This window comes from Electrophorus electricus, chromosome 5 (genome assembly GCF_041902795.1).
Source record: "Electrophorus electricus isolate QZ-2024a chromosome 5, ASM4190279v1, whole genome shotgun sequence".
Lineage (NCBI taxonomy): Eukaryota > Metazoa > Chordata > Actinopteri > Gymnotiformes > Gymnotidae > Electrophorus > Electrophorus electricus.
This window is the reverse complement of record NC_137501.1, coordinates 11,356,850-11,374,700: the sequence shown is the minus strand read 5'-3', so window position 1 is coordinate 11,374,700 and position 17,851 is coordinate 11,356,850. Positions and strand designations below refer to the sequence as shown.

The 17,851-nt window shown below is 42.9% G+C and overlaps 1 protein-coding gene across 7 annotated transcripts in view; it reads left to right on the top strand.

Annotated features, from left to right (window-relative positions):
• Window positions 1–17,851, top strand: part of ank2a (ankyrin 2a, neuronal) — an 84,962-nt gene that overhangs the window by 44,820 nt on the left and 22,291 nt on the right. For 3 of the 7 annotated variants that reach the window (XM_081714178.1, XM_081714181.1, XM_081714182.1), the window contains 18 exons: window positions 13–48; window positions 811–1,035; window positions 1,253–1,351; window positions 2,200–2,354; window positions 3,029–3,240; window positions 3,734–3,941; window positions 4,126–4,222; window positions 5,375–5,603; window positions 5,842–5,967; window positions 6,253–6,375; window positions 6,579–6,611; window positions 6,729–6,750; window positions 8,336–14,845; window positions 15,431–15,508; window positions 15,703–15,834; window positions 16,370–16,510; window positions 17,046–17,256; window positions 17,390–17,456. In XM_081714178.1, the coding sequence (XP_081570304.1) occupies window positions 13–48; window positions 811–1,035; window positions 1,253–1,351; window positions 2,200–2,354; window positions 3,029–3,240; window positions 3,734–3,941; window positions 4,126–4,222; window positions 5,375–5,603; window positions 5,842–5,967; window positions 6,253–6,375; window positions 6,579–6,611; window positions 6,729–6,750; window positions 8,336–14,845; window positions 15,431–15,508; window positions 15,703–15,834; window positions 16,370–16,510; window positions 17,046–17,256; window positions 17,390–17,456 (8,704 nt within the window). The remainder of the gene's footprint in view (window positions 1–12; window positions 49–810; window positions 1,036–1,252; window positions 1,352–2,199; window positions 2,355–3,028; window positions 3,241–3,733; window positions 3,942–4,125; window positions 4,223–5,374; window positions 5,604–5,841; window positions 5,968–6,252; window positions 6,376–6,578; window positions 6,612–6,728; window positions 6,751–8,335; window positions 14,846–15,430; window positions 15,509–15,702; window positions 15,835–16,369; window positions 16,511–17,045; window positions 17,257–17,389; window positions 17,457–17,851) is intronic. The other 4 variants (XM_081714179.1, XM_081714184.1, XM_081714180.1 and 1 more) reach the window with 4 other exon arrangements.

The following is a 17,851-nucleotide window of genomic DNA, read 5'->3' as shown; positions in this document are numbered from 1 at the left end:
TCCTGCTTCTAGCCGGTCTACTCCGTTCCTTGACCATGACTACTGCAGGTGATCCCTTCACCTCCTCCTCTTTCTTTCTTTCTTTCTTTCTTTCTTTCTTTCTTTCTTTCTTTCTTTCTTTCTTTCCTCTCATTGTCATTCCACAGTGTTCTTTTCTTCTCTGCGTTCCTCTTCTCCCTCTGCCATCTTTTGCATGTGATTGTACAGCTTTATGGCATATCTGTGTGAATGTGGGCATGGCCTTGCTTTGAAATGGTTACCATGGAGACCACCGTTCAGCCTCTCATCACAGGCTACACAGGATGTGTGTCCATAGTAATAATGTGACACTGAGTGTGTGTGGGGAACAGTGCTGTATCTGTGATGGTAGGAGACCTACAACTAAAAGACTCCAAACAGAACTTTCTTGCTCCAGTAGAACCATGAAGTCTTTTGGGTCCAACTGCAATTCCAAATCAAATCTTTTCCAAACCGTTCTGAGTGGAGTGAAAGTTTTGAAGGGTTTGATGTCTTTAGAGGATTCTTCTATCATTACTGAATGTTTTTTCACTGCACAGTGTCTCGGTTTGTCTCACCACTGCGTTGTGTTTGTTGTCATCCAACACACACTGCGCTTTGATAAGAGACTAAAAACATATAAATACATAACATTCAGCATTCATAAGTGGAACCCATAATATAAATGCAATGCAGATGTAATTATAGCATAATAAATGGCTCTGCCAGCCAGTTCTATTGCATGTGCTTTTTGAGCTTTTGGTCATTATTAAGTTGTTAATGGTGTTTGGATTTTTTCTCTCCTCCAATCAGCTTCTTGGTTAGCTTCATGGTGGACGCCAGGGGCGGGGCCATGCGCGGCTGCCGGCACAATGGACTGCGCATCATTGTTCCCCCCAGGAAATGTTCCGCACCAACGCGGGTGACCTGCAGACTGGTGAAGAGACACCGACTGGCCACTATGCCCCCCCTAGTGGAGGGAGAGGGACTTGCAGGCAGGATCATAGAAGTCGGACCCACGGGGGCACAATTCCTTGGGTGAGAGAGAGTGCGACAGTGTGTGTGTGTGTATTTGTGTATGAGACAGTGTGTGTGTGTGTGTGTGTGTGTGTTTGTGTATGTGTGTGCATTTGTGTATGTGGGCCAGTGTGTGTATGTGTGTGTGTGTGCATTTGTGTATGTGGGACAGTGTGTGTATATATATGTTCTGTTTCATTCTCTGCTTCTTGCGGTTTTAATGCTGCATGTGGAACAGGAAGCTCCACCTGCCGACAGCTCCACCCCCCCTTAATGAGGGCGAGAGTCTGGTCAGCAGGATCCTGCAGCTGGGGCCTCCGGGAACCAGATTCCTTGGGTTCGAAACTCTGAACTGAACACACACTAACTGAACACACACTAACTGAGCACAATAACTCAACACACGCTAACTCAACACACACTAACTGAACACATGATAACACACACTAACTGAACACCTGCTAACTGAACACACGCAAATTGAACACACACTAACTGAACACGTGCTAACTGAACACATGATAACTCAGCACACACTAACTGAACACACACAAATTGAACACCTGCTAACTGAACACATGCAAACTGAACACACGATAATGGAACACACACTAACTGAACACACGCTAACTGAACACACGTTAACTGAAAATATGCTAACTGAACACAAGCCAACTGATCACACGCTAACTGAACACACACAAACTGAACACACGCTAACTGAACACGCACTAACTGAACACGCACTAACTGAAAATATGCTAACTGAACACAAGCCAACTGATCACACGCTAACTGAACACACACTAACTGAACACATGATAACTGAACATGCACTAACTGAACATACGCTAACTGAACACATGCCAACTGATCACACGCTAACTGAACACACACTAACTGGACAAACGCTAACTGAACACATGCTAACTGAACACATGCACACAGATATGTAAATGGTTATATTGGCTGTTTTTATAAACATGTAAAGGGTTATGTTGGCTGTTTATATAGAAAAGTCCCTTCCTTTATTTACATTTTTCTCAGTGTCTGATTGCTTTACATATTTCCAAACATCATAGCTAATAAACAAATTGAAATGCTTTATCTGAAAGCTTGCACGCACAGACAGAAACACATATATACTGACCCTACGTCTATGGTGGCTGTGTGTTTGTCTCTCAGGCCTGTAATTGTGGAGATCCCTCACTTTGCGGCTTTGCGGGGTTCAGAGAGGGAGCTGGTGGTCCTACGCAGTGAGACAGGAGAGAGCTGGAGGGAGCATCACTGTGAACACACAGAGGAGGAACTCAACCAGATCCTCAACGGCATGGACGAGGGTGAAGACCCTAGTCCCTAAACCCTAAACCATGAATGACTCCTAACCCTAAAACTTATACCCTAAACCATGAGTTACCCCAACCCTAAACCTTATACCCTAAACCATGCATGACCCCTAAACCTTATACCCTAAACCATGCATGATCCCTAACCCTAAACGTTATGCCCTAAACCATGCATGATCCCTACCCCTAAACCTTATACCCTAAACCATGCATGACCCCTAAACCTAATACCCTAAACCATGCATGACCCTAACCATAAACCTTATACCCTAAACCATAAATGACCCCAACCCCAAACCTTGTACCCTATATACCCTAACCATGAATGACCCCTAACCCTAAACTTTATACCCTAATCCATGCATGATCCCTAACCCTAAACCTTATACCCTAATCCATACATTATCCCTAACCCTAAACCTTAAACCCTAAACCATGCATGACCCTAACTGTAAAACTTATACCCTAAACCATGCATGACCCTAACCCTAAACCTTTTTCCCTAAACCATGAATGACCCCAACCCCAAACCTTGTACCCTATATTCCCTAAACCATGAATGACCCCTAACCCTAAACCTTATACCCTAAACCATGAATGACCCCTAACCCAAAACCTGTAGTGAGAGATGGCTGTAGTGAACAGAATGTTCCGCTGTTTGTGTTTAGAGCTGGACTCACCCGAGGAGCTGGAGAAGAAGCGAATCTGTCGCATAATCACCCGTGACTTCCCACAATACTTTGCGGTGGTGTCGAGAATAAAGCAGGACAGTCACCTGATTGGTCCAGAGGGCGGAGTCCTGAGCAGCACACTGGTCCCACAGGTGCAGGCGGTATTCCCTGAAGGAGCTCTAACCAAGAGGATCCGTGTGGGGCTACAGGTGATTTATGTGCACACACACACATGCATACGCGCACACTCACACACACACACACACACACACACACACACAGAGTCACTCACACACGTAAGTGTGTATGTGTGTGTGTGTGTGTGTGTGTGTGTGTGTGTTTGTATGCGTGTGTATGTGTGTGTGTGTCTGCGCGCGTGTGTATGCGTGTGTGTCTGCGCGTGTGTATGCATGTCGGTGTATGCGTGTGTGTGTATGCGTGTGTGTGTGTGTGTATGTGTATTCGTGTGTGTGTATGCTTGTGTGTGTGTGTGTGTGTGTGTGTGTGTGTGTGTATGTGTGTGTGTATGTCTGTGTGTGTGTGTATGGTTGTGTGTGTATTTGTGTGTGTGTGTGTGTGTGTGTGTGTGTGTGTGTGTGTTTGTGTGTGCGTGTGTATGTGTGTATGTGTGTGTGTGTGTGTGTGTGTGTGTGTGTGTGTGTGTGTGTGTGTGTGTGTATGCGTGTGTGTGTGTGTTGGCAGGCCCAGCCCATAGGAGAGGAGGTTGTCAGGAAGATTCTGGGTAACAAGGCCACATTCAGCCCCATCGTTACCTTGGAACCACGAAGACGCAAGTTTCACAAACCTATCACCATGACGATCCCAATCCCCAAAAGCTCCAGCAGCGATGGAACCAGTAATGTATTTGGTGGAGAAACTCCCACCCTGCGATTGCTGTGCAGTATCACAGGTTTGTGGCTAGAGGGATGTGAGAGGAAGACCTAGCTAGTGGGAGGACAATGATTCAACTGTGGTGTGGATGTCCTGAAGGGGGGTGGTGATGGTGTAGGGTGATGTGTTCTGTGTGTGTGTGTGTGTGTGTGTGTGTGTGTGTGTGTGTGTGTGTGTGCGTTTGTGTGTGTTTTCTGATTCAGGAGGCACGACTCCAGCACAGTGGGAGGACATTACGGGATCCACCCCTCTCACCTTCATCAACCACTGCGTCTCCTTCACCACTAATGTATCAGCCAGGTGAGCGTGCCACTGCACCTATAGCACAGCACTGCCCCTTTAAGATAGCACTGCACATGTAACACAACACTGCAGCTGTAACACAACAATGTAACATATCACTGCACCTGTAACACAGCACTGCACCTGTAACACAACAATGTAACATATCACTGCACCTGTAACACAGCACTGTAACATATCACTGCACCTGTAACACAACACTGCACTTGTAACACAGCATGGCACCTGTAACATATCACTCTACCTGTAACCACCTATAACACAGCACCGCACCTGTAACACAACACTGCACCTGTAACATATCGCTCCACCTATAACACAACACTGCACTTGTAACACAGCACTGCACCTGTACCACAGCATGGCACCTGTAACATATCACTTCACATTTAAACACTTGTAACACAGCACTGCACCTGTAACACAGCATGGCATCTGTAACATATCACTCCACCTTTAACCACCTGTAACATAGCACTCCACCTGTAACACAAAATTCCACCTGCTCATGCTGCTGTCATCTCTCTCTTCACTGTTCAGATTAGAATCACCCTAGCTAACCCTAACCCCAACCCTAACCCTAACCCTAACACTTACCCCTTACCCCTAACCCTAACACTACCCCTTACCCAAACCCCAAGCCTAACCCTAATAATACCCCTTACGCAACCCTAACCCTAACCCTAACACTACCCCAACCCCAACCATAACCCCAACACTTCCCCTTACCCAAAGCTCGGACATGCTACCACAGAACCCCAGTACATGAACATTAATGGTGATAAAGTACTGATGGTCTGATCTGATAGTACTGAAGATCTGATGATTTTAGCTAAACTTGATTCTAGGTTTAGGATCTAGGATTAACCCTAACCCTTGCTAGGGTCGGGGTTAGGGTTAGTGATTAGGGTTAGGGTTAGAGTTAGTGATGATTCTAAGGTTGGGGTGGAGTTAGGTTTATCTAGGTTGATTCTAGGGTTAAGGTGGGGTTAGGTTTAGCTATGTTGATTGTAGGGTTAAGGTGGGGTTAGGTTTAGCTAAATTGATTCTAGGGTTAGATTTGGGGTTAGTGTTGAATATTAGATTTTAGGTCTATAGTCCATAAAAAGTATGCAGATTAGATTATATAATATTGTTTCTTTGTTTCAGATTCTGGCTGATAGACTGTCGTCAGGCTCAGGAGTCAGTGAGTTTCTCCACAAACGTGTACCGTGAGATCATCTGCGTTCCCTACATGGCCAAATTTGTTGTCTTTGCCAAAACACTGGACCCCATCGAGGCACGGCTTCGCTGTTTTTGCATGACAGATGATAAGATGGACAAAACTCTTGAGCAGCAGGAGAACTTCACCGAAGTGGCACGTAGCAGAGATGTCGAGGTATTATGATGCATCTTGGAATTCTGGGAAATGTAGTCCCCATGCTTTATTCATTTTATTTGTTTATTTGTTTAATGCCTAAAAGTCATCATAGATGAGATCAACTTAGATTATACAAAATGATGCCATTTAAGTGATATTTTGAGTTGACTGGATTTGTCTGGGCAGCATTGGACTGAAAAGTTGTAAGTCCTGGTTTTGATCTTTCCAGTGAGAATGGATATGCTGTTTCTGACAGGTTCTGGAAGGAAAGCCCATCTTTGCTGACTGTTTCGGGAACTTGGTGCCTCTTACCAAAAGTGGTCAACACCATGTCTTCAGTTTCTATGCTTTCAAGGAGAACAGGCTTGCTCTCTTTATTAAGGTGAATGCCCCTTTCATCCCAGTTAAATGAGTGTAGACCAAAATAAATAAGCGAATGAAGTTTCATTATAACATGTGTTCATGTCTTATAATTAAAGCGCAACTCGGAATTACTCAAAAAACGTGATATTCCACAGACTTAATTTAGTAGTTAACAACACAGGTCATAAATATTGATTAATTATTTGACAGATCCATTGTTTGGTTGCTAACTGATTGATTATTTGACAGATCCATTGTTTGGTAGGTAACTGGTTAAATGAGAGACTTACGGTTTTGCTAACAGGTTCGTGACAGCGCACAAGAGCCCTGTGGGAGATTGTCTTTCACCAAGGAGCCAAGGACTTACCGTAGTCTTACCCACAATGCAGTCTGCAACCTGAACATCATGCTTCCCATTTATTTAAAGGTAAACAAGAGGGGTAACAATGACTGTAGGTTTGTTTATTTACTTAATGGGTTAATGTTTAAAAAATACCTTTATTTGCATTTACCAGTGGTGCATACATGTAAGTGTTGGTGTTTGCTGTTGCTGTCTGCTGTTGGTTGGGGTTAAATTGAACATGTAGCCCTCTGCTGTGTTAAATACTTGTTTTACTTTTCCCTTTTAAGGAATCAGATTCAGACCAAGAAGCCGATGAAGAGGTAAATCCCCTCCAAACCCCATTTTGCTTAACTGCAGTTAAACACACCTGAGGTCAGTAGGACTATGACTATGATATTTTGACTATTTCTGTTTTAACTGTTATCTTCCTCTTTTAGAGTGACAAGACGCATGATAAATGTAAGCAAGATATTTTTAAATTAAATGGTTCCTTGCCTGATTCTGAATATTATATAATGGAAATATAACATATGCAATCATTATCCTTTAATTACCTTCATGAAACTAGTGGAGATGTGCAGTGTTTAAACGGATCCTTGTCTGCTGTGCTATGGCTGAGAAGCAGTCCCCCCCATCTTTATGTTACGGTTTGCGCTGCCCATAACTCATGACACAGCACTGAGAATAACAGTGGTCATATGCAGAGGTGAATTCAGCTTCAGAACGTAAAAGTCCAGCGCAGGAGGAACTGCTTCCAGCTGCTTAGATTTACTGTTTGGTCAGGCCCATAGCTGGAATTACTCCATGAAATTAAACGGGAAATACAAAATCATAGCAGGACTTTTACTTTTTGAATCTAAACTTTTACATCTCTGGTCCTATACCAGTATCAGCTTTGGCATGTTACTGTTAAAGAAATAATCCTACTTTAAAGGAAAGCAGACTATCTGTCAAAGGGGATACTGGAAACCATTGCATATTATGACTGATTCCAGCATATTTTATGTGAATTTTAGACCATCTTGATCTTCAAAATTTTGGAAAAGGAACTGATTATACTTTATAAAGTACTGCAATAGATAAATCAGTTTTGTTTGGGTTTGTATAAAAATTACGTTTAAATTTAAAATTAGGTTGGAAATGAATCTCTGTGTTGTCCCTAAGCTACGCGTTTGCCTGCATTCAAATCACTGATTTAATTTACTCATCAGACAATTCATGTGTTTCATGTATAATTGCATGGACACTGGTGTTTTGCTTTGCATGGAAATAACTTGACTTACACATGTTATATATGTTCTTATTGGGCATAAGTTTGTGTGTGTGTGTTTGTGTGTTTGTGTGTTGGTGTGTGTGTGTGCGTGTGTGTTACTTCACACCTCTTAAGTTAATCGGTTTTATATTTTGATTAGTGTGATTCTGTGGATTCTTTTGTCATTCACTAGTAACACACTGCCATTTTCACCGGATACTTCACTTAAATTACTTAACTGTAAATACCACAACAGGAGTTAAACAGGGTGATGTAACATGTTCATAACTCGCTGTTGATATTACAAAGGCCCAGTGTGAACATTGTGGGATCATTTGGTATTTTATGTCTGTTTCTGTTGACATGAGTTCTTCATGTCGAAAACAATCTTGAGATGCCACAGTGGCTCTGTGTCTGTTCCAGTTCCTTTGTTCTTTTGATTTTTGTTTTGAGGTTTCTGTATTAATCTTTCTTCTCTTCTTCTTCTTCTTCTCCCTTCTTTTATTTGGATGAATGAGTGTTCAAATATAACATGTTTAAGCGAAGTTATTTCCTGCACATTTGTGTCCCAGCTTTCTTTAGTTCTATTGCTCTGCTTAGCTGCTCACATAAATACACAGAATCCAACCATCCAGTCTAGCAATTTTCTAATGTGTTGAGTCCAACCCTTTCTGCCAGTCCTGTCAGCTGAAGATTTACTGTAATGCTTCTGCCCTGACCAGTTTTCCAATGTCTTTTGTCCTCTTCATTCCCCTTCTATTCTTCATGCCTACTTTGCTTTCAAAATGGAAGATGAAGATGAAACTGAATCAACTGAATTTTCTACCCTGCACACTCACATTGTTCATGATCCAGCCACACTTGCAAGTCCAGACCTCCTCTCAGATGTGTCTGACATGAAGCAAGACCTCATCAAAATGTCTGCTCTTCTGACCCCAGACTTGTCAGAGCCATCACTGGCTGCAGAAGGAGATGTGGGATTAAAATCAGGCTTAGCTGGTGAAGGGGAGGGTGAGGAACCTTTTGAGATAGTGGGAAAAGTAAAGGTGGACCTGGAGAAGGTAGGCAGAATTCTCTCTGTTGGAACATTCAGTGAAACTGAATGTAAAGGAACTATAGGAACTATAGGAATATCAGAGTGTAAAGACGATGACTGGCTAATTCTCAGAGACCAGGAAATTGTGGACACCAAAAGCAAGGAGATTGCTCATGTTCAAGAAAGAGAATTAAATGAGGTGAGAATCACAAGAACCACTCTTTATAGTTCCCCTCCCAAGAAAGATGCATCTGGTATGGTGTCACATCTTAGCGGAGACTTGAAGAATTATATCCAGGTCATGCCTGACACTGTTCAGGATGTCCAGGAGAAGAACATTGTTGAAGAGATATTTACAGAAGTTGTGGTAACACGAGGTCGAAAGCGGCATCCTCCTAGAATTAAAAAACCTGTAAGAAGGAAGCTTAAAGAGAGAGAATTTGCAAGCGGTAGTTCTGAAGATGAACTGGAAAGGATGAGTTCCGAGGAATCTCTGGATGGAGACACGGTTCTTGGGGACTCTGAGATGGTGCCTGGACAAGCTCCTGTGTCTCTTAGACCAGATCATATGTCACCTGAACCAGCTCCTGTATCTCCTATACCAGATTGTATGTCACCTAAACCAGATCGTATGTCTCTTGGACCAGATTGTATGACTCCTGGACAAGATCATATGTCTATTGGACCAGATCTTATGACCTCTGGACAAGATCATATGTCTCTTGGACCAGCTCCAGTGTCTCCTGGGCCAGATTGTGTGTCTCCTGGACTAGCTCCTGTGTCTCCTAAAGTGGTGGAGACTCCCATAGGTCCAATTAAGAACCGAATCAAAGAAATTCAAGAAAAAATGGAAGAAGCAGAGAAGGACAAGAGTCATATGAGACAGGTTAAACAGGTGTCCCAGCCAGTGCCCACTGTCCAAAGCAAGTATTACTCACCCGTGAAAAGAATGGAAGAGCCACCCAAATCTCCTCGGTCACAGACAGAGAGAATCGAAGAGACCATGTCAGTAAAGGAGCTGATGAAAGCATTTCAAACAGGACAGGATCCTTCAAAGAGCAAATCAGGGCTTTTTGAACATAAAGTTATTACTAATCTAGGTGCTACATCTAAAACAGCCATTTCTGAAGCAGCCCTAGATACTCAAACATATAATACACAAATGACAGTGGCAGCTCAGTCAAAGATAGAAATTGGTTCTCAGAGCAAGGTAGAAGAATCACCTCACATTGTCATTGACCAATATGAACAAAATAAAACAATTAGTGATAAAGTTGTACATGGGCAGTCACTGATGACCTTAGAGGACTATAATGTCAGCCAAAACATTTCAGCAAGTATGGAATATGTAACTTTAGATATTTACACTAGTGACAAGGAGCAGAGTTCAGAGACACATTACATTGAGGAGGACAAAATAGTTATCCAAAGTGAAAAACCATTTCCACCAGAAAATCTCACAGTTGAAAATGGTAATCAAGAAACTTTGAATATGTCAGTGAGGTATGAGGGAAAGATAAATGAAGAGAAACGGCATAGTAAATATAAAATAATCAGACAAGACAAAGAAAGGTCTGAGGAACTAATTCAAAATCAAATTCAGGCTGAAGAACCAGCAATTTCTTTGGGAATGTGGCAACATGAAGAGGTAGGGTACAGCCCTGACAGATTATGTGAAGATCAAAATATTAGTCCTGAACGGAGAGACTCTCAAGAGCCGCAGATTAGCCCAGACCGGAAACCCTCTGAGGACTTCAGCACCGTCATCAAGGAAGAACTTGAGGGTTGTCCAGAGTATCAGCCTTTCAGACAGGCAGCACTAAACATGACATCACACAGAGAAAGTAATGTAAAGGAAGATGTAGAAAAGATGGAGCATACTACTATAGAGTACCACTCATATAAGCCACAGCCAGACCAAACAGATTCTGCAGTGGTGCAAAGTGACCCAACTAAAATCCATGATGGGGATATGTATGAAACTCTGGAAATGGATAAGCATGAAGAAGTTGTAGATTCATTTGGCACAAGTTTAGGGAGCATGGCACTTCATCCATTCATGGGAGAGAGTGAACCATTTGTGGAATGTATACAGCCCCCTCAAGCAGGTCCTATAGACCTCCTTTTAATTGCCAAGGAGACTGAATCGCCTACAGAGAGAGAGATGGTGAAAGAAAATCAGCATGAGGATAAAGATGCAATGCAAGACTTATCAACGCAATTGAGTCCAGTCCAAACAAAGCTTGAGGACACATATTTACAAGTTATACAGAAAGAAAACTATCTTGGGTATAAGGATACAATGAAAAATGTGCCACCTACAGAAATTCCAAGACATTTCCAAACAGAGCAGGACATGAGTGCTGGGGCTGCTATCTCTGAAAGGGGCGATACAGTTCAGGATCTGGACATTGTAGATGACACTGAAGATGAGAAAACTAAAAAAAATAAAGGATTTGATAAAGATTTGGAAGTCACTGGGACAATTTCTGAGATTGAAGTCACTGGGACAGTGACTGAGACTGAAGTCACTGGGACAATTTCTGAGACTGAAGTCACTGGGACAGTGGCTGAGATTGAAGTCACTGGGACAATTTCTGAGACTGAATTCACTGGGACAGTGAGTGAGGCTGAAGTCACTGGGGCAGTGACTGAGACTGAAGTCCCTGGGGCAGTGACTATGACTGAAGTCACTGGGACAATTTCTGAGACTGAATTCACTGGGACAGTGACTGAGACTGAAGTCACTGGGACAATTTCTGAGACTGAATTCACTGGGACAGTGAGTGAGGCTGAAGTCACTGGGGCAGTGACTGAGACTGAAGTCACTGGGACAGTGACTGAGACTGAAGTCACTGGGACAATTTCTGACACTGAATTCACTGGGACAGTGAGTGAGGCTGAAGTCACTGGGGCAGTGACTGAGACTGAAGTCACTGGGACAGTGACTGAGACTGAAGTCACTGGGACAATTTCTGAGACTGAATTCACTGGGACAGTGAGTGAGGCTGAAGTCACTGGGGCAGTGAGTGAGGCTGAAGTCACTGGGACAGTGACTGAGACTGAAGTCACTGGGACAGTGACTGAGACTGAAGTCACTGGGACAATTTCTGAGACTGAAGTCACTGGGACAGTGAGTGAGGCTGAAGTCACTGGGGCAGTGACTGAGACTGAAGTCACTGGGACAATTTCTGAGACTGAATTCACTGGGACAGTGAGTGAGGCAGAAGTCACTGGGGCAGTGACTGAGACTGAAGTCACTGGGACAGTGACTGAGACTGAAGTCACTGGGACAATTTCTGAGACTGAATTCACTGGGACAGTGAGTGAGGCTGAAGTCACTGGGGCAGTGACTGAGACTGAAGTCACTGGGACAATTTCTGAGACTGAATTCACTGGGACAGTGAGTGAGGCTGAAGTCACTGGGGCAGTGACTGAGACTGAAGTCACTGGGACAGTGACTGAGACTGAAGTCACTGGGACAATTTCTGAGACTGAAGTCACTGGGACAGTGAGTGAGGCTGAAGTCACTGGGATGGTTTCTGAGACTGAAGTCCCTGGAACAGTGACTGAGACTGAAGTCACTGGGACAGTGACTGAGACTGAAGTCACTGGGACACTGGCTGAGACTGAAGGATTTCAGGAAACTCAGCAGCAGATTTGCTACATAAACCCATCAGCTAGACCTGTCGATCTAGACACCCTCCAGCCTGTAAGAATGAGTGATCCTCAAAGTGGCTGCCCTAGGGACTCACTGGAGACCACTCCTGTTAAAGATGATTTGTCTTCTCACAAGTCCCCTGACTCCATTGAACCTAGCCCTACTAGGGAGTTTCCATGTCCAGATTCTTTAGATACTAGTCCCACAGGATGGAGACCAGGTAAACAAATCCATGAACAACCACATCAAAGTAGTAATGACTCCCAACAACATCTGGTTACTTCTGACCCTGCAGAAAGTATAAACCATGTACAAAACAATGAAACCTCCACACAAAGGGAAGATAATGCATCCCACTTTGAGGATTCAGACTCTAAGTGCCTTTCAATACCCATAAAGCCACACTCATCATCACCAGTTGGACACGACGGAGAGGAAGATCCAGAAGGTGGCAAGTTAGTGCAACAGAGAGTCACACCTGAGGAAGAGATGTTCAAGATGGCTGCAAAAATTAAAATATTCGATGAAACTGACAAAGCAACTAAAATGAGAGAGGAGTCTGATACCAGACATTTTGCACAGACTGGGGTGGAGGAATCAATGATGCTAGGTGAACTGTGCATCCAGAGAGAGGCTGATGCATCTTACAACTCTGGGACTGCAGATGGGCAGTGTCATTCCGTAAAGCCATATCCATCTCCAACAGTAAGCGATGAGGAAGATGAAAACCTGGATATCAGCATGTCACTTCGAAAGCAGTTTACACCTGAGGAAAAGATGTTTAAAATGGCTGCAAAAATCAGAATATTTGATGAAATTGAAAAAGATGCCAAAATGAGAATGGAAAGGTTTGATTCTACCACTTCCAGACAGGATAGTAGAGATGCGCTGCATGACAAGAGAGATGATTTTCAGCCACATGATGAAACTTCACTAGACCAAACTGCAGACACAACCAAAGACAACCAGAAAAAGGAGTGTTTACTTGAGGCTAATCTGGTGCTACTTTCATATCCAGAATCAGAGCAATACAATGACTCAGAGTTGTCTAAACTACCTCAACAAGTGCCTGGACAAGACACTTCTCATAGTCAGATTCCAGAGTACATGGAGAACCAGGAATATTATGCTCCAGAGATGGATGAAGAGACATATGCTGAAAGGTCACCTATGCAAATTTACATTGACAAAAAGGAGGAATGCAAAGAGGAACTTTCTCTTGAGTGCCATCTTAAATCAGAAGATGAACCTGTCTGTACAGTGGACTGTAAAATGGATGCTGATAAGAGCTGTGTTATTGAAGAGATGAGTGCGTCAAACAAACATAACAATCTGGTAAAGCCACTGCCTCTTACTGACATCATGTACCCCATAACCAGTCCTTTAGAACAGCAGGAAGAGCATAAACCAGACACACATGTTTACGAAGAATATCTCATAGGTACATCAGGTCATGGAGACTTGGTTCCTTGGAGTGTTGAGATAGAGGATGATGAGAGCTCTGTTTCACAGATTGAGGCTGAAGAACCAAAAATATGTGCTCTGACAGCAGATAGTCGGTCTCATGGGACAACACCAGAAATGACCCCTGGACGGACCCCCACAGAAGATGGGATGCCAAACGCTTTTCATTTCCAGGAAGGAAAGCTCTTTGAAATGACCAGGGGTGGTGCCATTGACATGAGCAAGAGAAGTATAGATGAAGAGCAAGAGGCCATTGTCTTTTTCTCCATAAGAGAGGATCCTACAGAGGAGACTTCTGAAAGTGGTGCTACGACAAGCACTAATGAATCCTCTCTGGACTCAGCCACATCACCTTCAATGGAAGAAAAACGCAAGGATGAATCCAACCTGACTTCTAGTAGCCTCACAAAGTTCTGTGCTGATAGTGTTTATGGCCATTCTGATCAGCCCAAATATTCAGATAATTATTTAAGTAACTCAGAGAACCTGAGAGAGAAGGATCTAGACTCTGCAGATTCTTCCATAGCAAATATCAATACTGCTACCTCTACAGTTACTCGATCAGTTTACTCAGAGCAGGAGCTGGAGTCTTCTGACTCGTCTGTAGAGGAAGAACAGCACTCAGTGATAGAAAATCCTTCACCTACTCAAGGTACTGTTATGGTCCTTGGTGTCCCAGATGAGCCTGTTAGTGAGGAGGAACTGCCTGTGTCTTGCCCCCCTGCTGCTGCAGACATAGAGAGCAGGAAACACAAATCAAAGATACCAGTGAAAGCTGCCAGCTTTGACCAAATGTTAGGAAAAGGTGATAGTCCAGAGCAGAACCAAAGGCCTAAATCTGAGGCAGACATCTGCCTCTCAGACTTGCACACCAGTGCAGACTGTTCATCAGCTAAATCAAAGCATTCGGCATCCAGACTCCCGGTGTCCAGACATACCAGCAAACCAGAGGAGAAGCAACATGCTCCTACCTCTCACGACTCAGACGCGGAGAGCAGGTCATCACAAGGAGTTAGACCCTCCTCTGTCGGTGAGGATGTGTTTGAGACGAGGCCCAACTGGGAGGAGTGTGTGGAGACACAGATGCAGAGAATCTCTGTCAGCAGTAGTCCAGAACAGAGTAAAGGTAGTAAACTTACAGGTAGTTCCTGTTCCTTACCCTTCAAGACTCCTTAGTTCCTTGCAAGACCCAACAGCCACTGTCTCTAAATGTGCTGTCTTGTGTTCTGTGATGTTTTACTTTGTCCTGTGTTGTCTTGTGTCATTGTGTCTGTTTTGTGCAGTGTCTTTTGTGTGCTGTATCAGGTCATAGTTTGTGTAAACTGTGCGTGTTGCCTTTTTGTTATAGTGTCCATTTATCTGTTGAAATCTCAAGATTGTCTTTTCTGTTTTTTCATGTAAGAAGGGTACCTAAACAGAATTTTCGATGTTTTTTTTTTTCGTTTTTACTTTTTATTGTGATATTTTTCCATAATCCCAGCATGTATTGTTCAGATTTTTGTTGTTATTGAATTCAAAGTCTTAAGACTCAGACTTACTAAACAAGTAATTTCACTTACAAATTCTTATTTTGTTTTGCACATTGAATAGACATCACAAATGTTACCGCAGGTTAGACAGACTGTTAGTCTGTATTATGTACCTGTGGTAATTTTTGCTCTAATTTCTTCAAGTTCTGATCCTGCATTTGTTATTGAAACATGCTGTACAATATTAATGTTTACAGTGGACTGGCAGGACAGCCCTGACCGCAAAGAAGAGACTTTGACCATTATTGCAGATCTTCTGGGTTTCAGTTGGACAGGTGAGTGCTGCACTCTTTAGGTTGTTAGGAACATTTCATCTGTCGTCTAAATACTGTTAGCCAAGACTTGCACTGATAAGTGCTTTATATGAATAAAGCCAAAGCTTTCAGAAATGGATCCGGCTTTGACCTGTTTGTAAGTCAGTAAGATCATTACTTGATGCTTCCAAGCTGTTCTATACTGTTGTTGACAGAGTTAGCCAGAGAGCTGGAGTTCAGTGATGAAGAAGTACAGCAGGTGCGGTTAGAGAACCCCAACTCTCTACAGGAGCAGAGTGGAGCCCTTCTACAGCGCTGGGCAGAGCGCGAGGGGAAACATGCATCAGGTGAGTCCTTCAGTCCCACTACACCCTCACCACCCCACACACCACCCCACTACACCCTCACCACCCCACACACCACCCCACTACACTATCCCACCACACTCTCATCACCCCAGTACACCCTCATCACCCCACTACACTCTCACCACCTCACTACACTGGCCTCTCAGCACTGGTTACCTGTAAGCAACAGAATTGATTTTAAACTAAATTAACATCAAAGGAGGACCAGGCTTTTGTAGCTAATGCCCCAAAATTGAGTGATAATCTCTCATATGATATCACTCAGACTAAATTCATGTTATTAAAAACATATAAAAACATATTTTCATTCCCTTGCTTTTAATAGTTCTTAGTCTAGTTGTATTTTCTCTGTGTATTGCTTATTGAATATATAATTGTATTGTATTTTATTGTTTTTTATAGTATTTGTAAGCATTTTTAAGCACTTTGAGACTTGTTATTGAAAGTTCTATAGGATAAAGATTTACTTACTTGAGGATCTTTTATTTTGACTTTTTGTCTGTGGCATCTATAGAGGAGTGTCTGATAAAGAGACTCACTAAAATAAACCGCATGGACATCGTCCATCTGATTGAGACACAGATGAACAGGTCTGTTCAGGAGCAGACCTGCAGAACATATGCAGAGATCGAGAGGACTCTAGATCACAGTGAAGGTTCGTACAACATTCATTAGTATGTTTATTACTCTTAAGGGAAAACTAAAAATGTTTGTGTGTCTAGGAACTTGTTAGTGTGTAATAACATGTTGTTTGTGTAATAACATGTTGTTTGTGTGTGCAATAACATGTTTGTGTGTGTAATAACATGTTGTTTGTGTGTGATAGCAAGTTGTGTGTAATAACATGTTTGTGTGTGTAATAACATGTTGTTTGTGTGTGTAATAACATGTTGCTTGTGTGTGTGATAGCAAGTTGTGTGTGTAATAACATGTTGTTTGTGTGTGTAATAACATGTTGTTTGTGTGTGTAATAACATGTTGCTTGTGTGTGTGATAGTAAGTTGTGTGTGTAATAACATGTTGTTTGTGTGTGTAATAACATGTTTGTGTGTGTAATAACATGTTGTTTGTGTGTGTAATAACATGTTGTTTGTGTGTGTGATAGCAAGTTCTGTGTGTAATAACATGTTGTTTGTGTGTGTAATAACATGTTGTTTGTGTGTGTAATAACATGTCGTTTGTGGCTGCAGCACTGTCATCAGTGCAGGAAGATGTGGACAGCCCTCGGCTGGTGAGGAGGGTGGACCAATCCCAGCGGTTCCCTCCTGCTGTGTCAGAAGAAGACCTGTCTGTGGCGTCCCTGCTGGATGTTCCTTCTTGGGCGGAGAGTTTGGGGACTGCTGGACACACCCGCTCTGAGAGCATTCATGGAGACACACTGGAGGAACTGGACAGCACACAGTGAGTGAATGTTCAAAATGATTCAGAAAAACATTATCTTAAACAAATGTGTAAACCACATTGAAGTATTAGTAAACATGTTTATTAAACATGTCGAGTATTAATATTTACATGCTGACGTTGTGTTGCACAGGGATAGCTTTATGAATCCTTGGGCATCTCAAGAGGTCAGGGTGGAGTCTAGAAGCAAAGATAAACAGGTAGGTCACCCTGCATGTACAAACAAACAGCTCCAATAAGATTAGTGTCTCTACGTCTTCATACCAATAAGATTAGTGTCTCCATGTCTCCATGTCTCCATGCCAATGTGATTAGTGTCTCCATGTTGCCATACCAATAAGATTAGTGTCTCCATGTGTCCATGCCAATAAGATTAGTGTCTCCATGTCTCCATGCCTATAAGATTAGTGTCTCCATGTCTCCATGTCTCCATACCAATAAGATTAGTGTCTCCATGTGTCCATGCCAATAAGATTAGTGTCTCCATGTCTCCATGCCTATAAGATTAGTGTCTCCATGTCTCCATGTCTCCATACCAATAAGATTAGTGTCTCCATGTGTCCATGCCAATAAGATTACTGTCTCCATGTCTCCA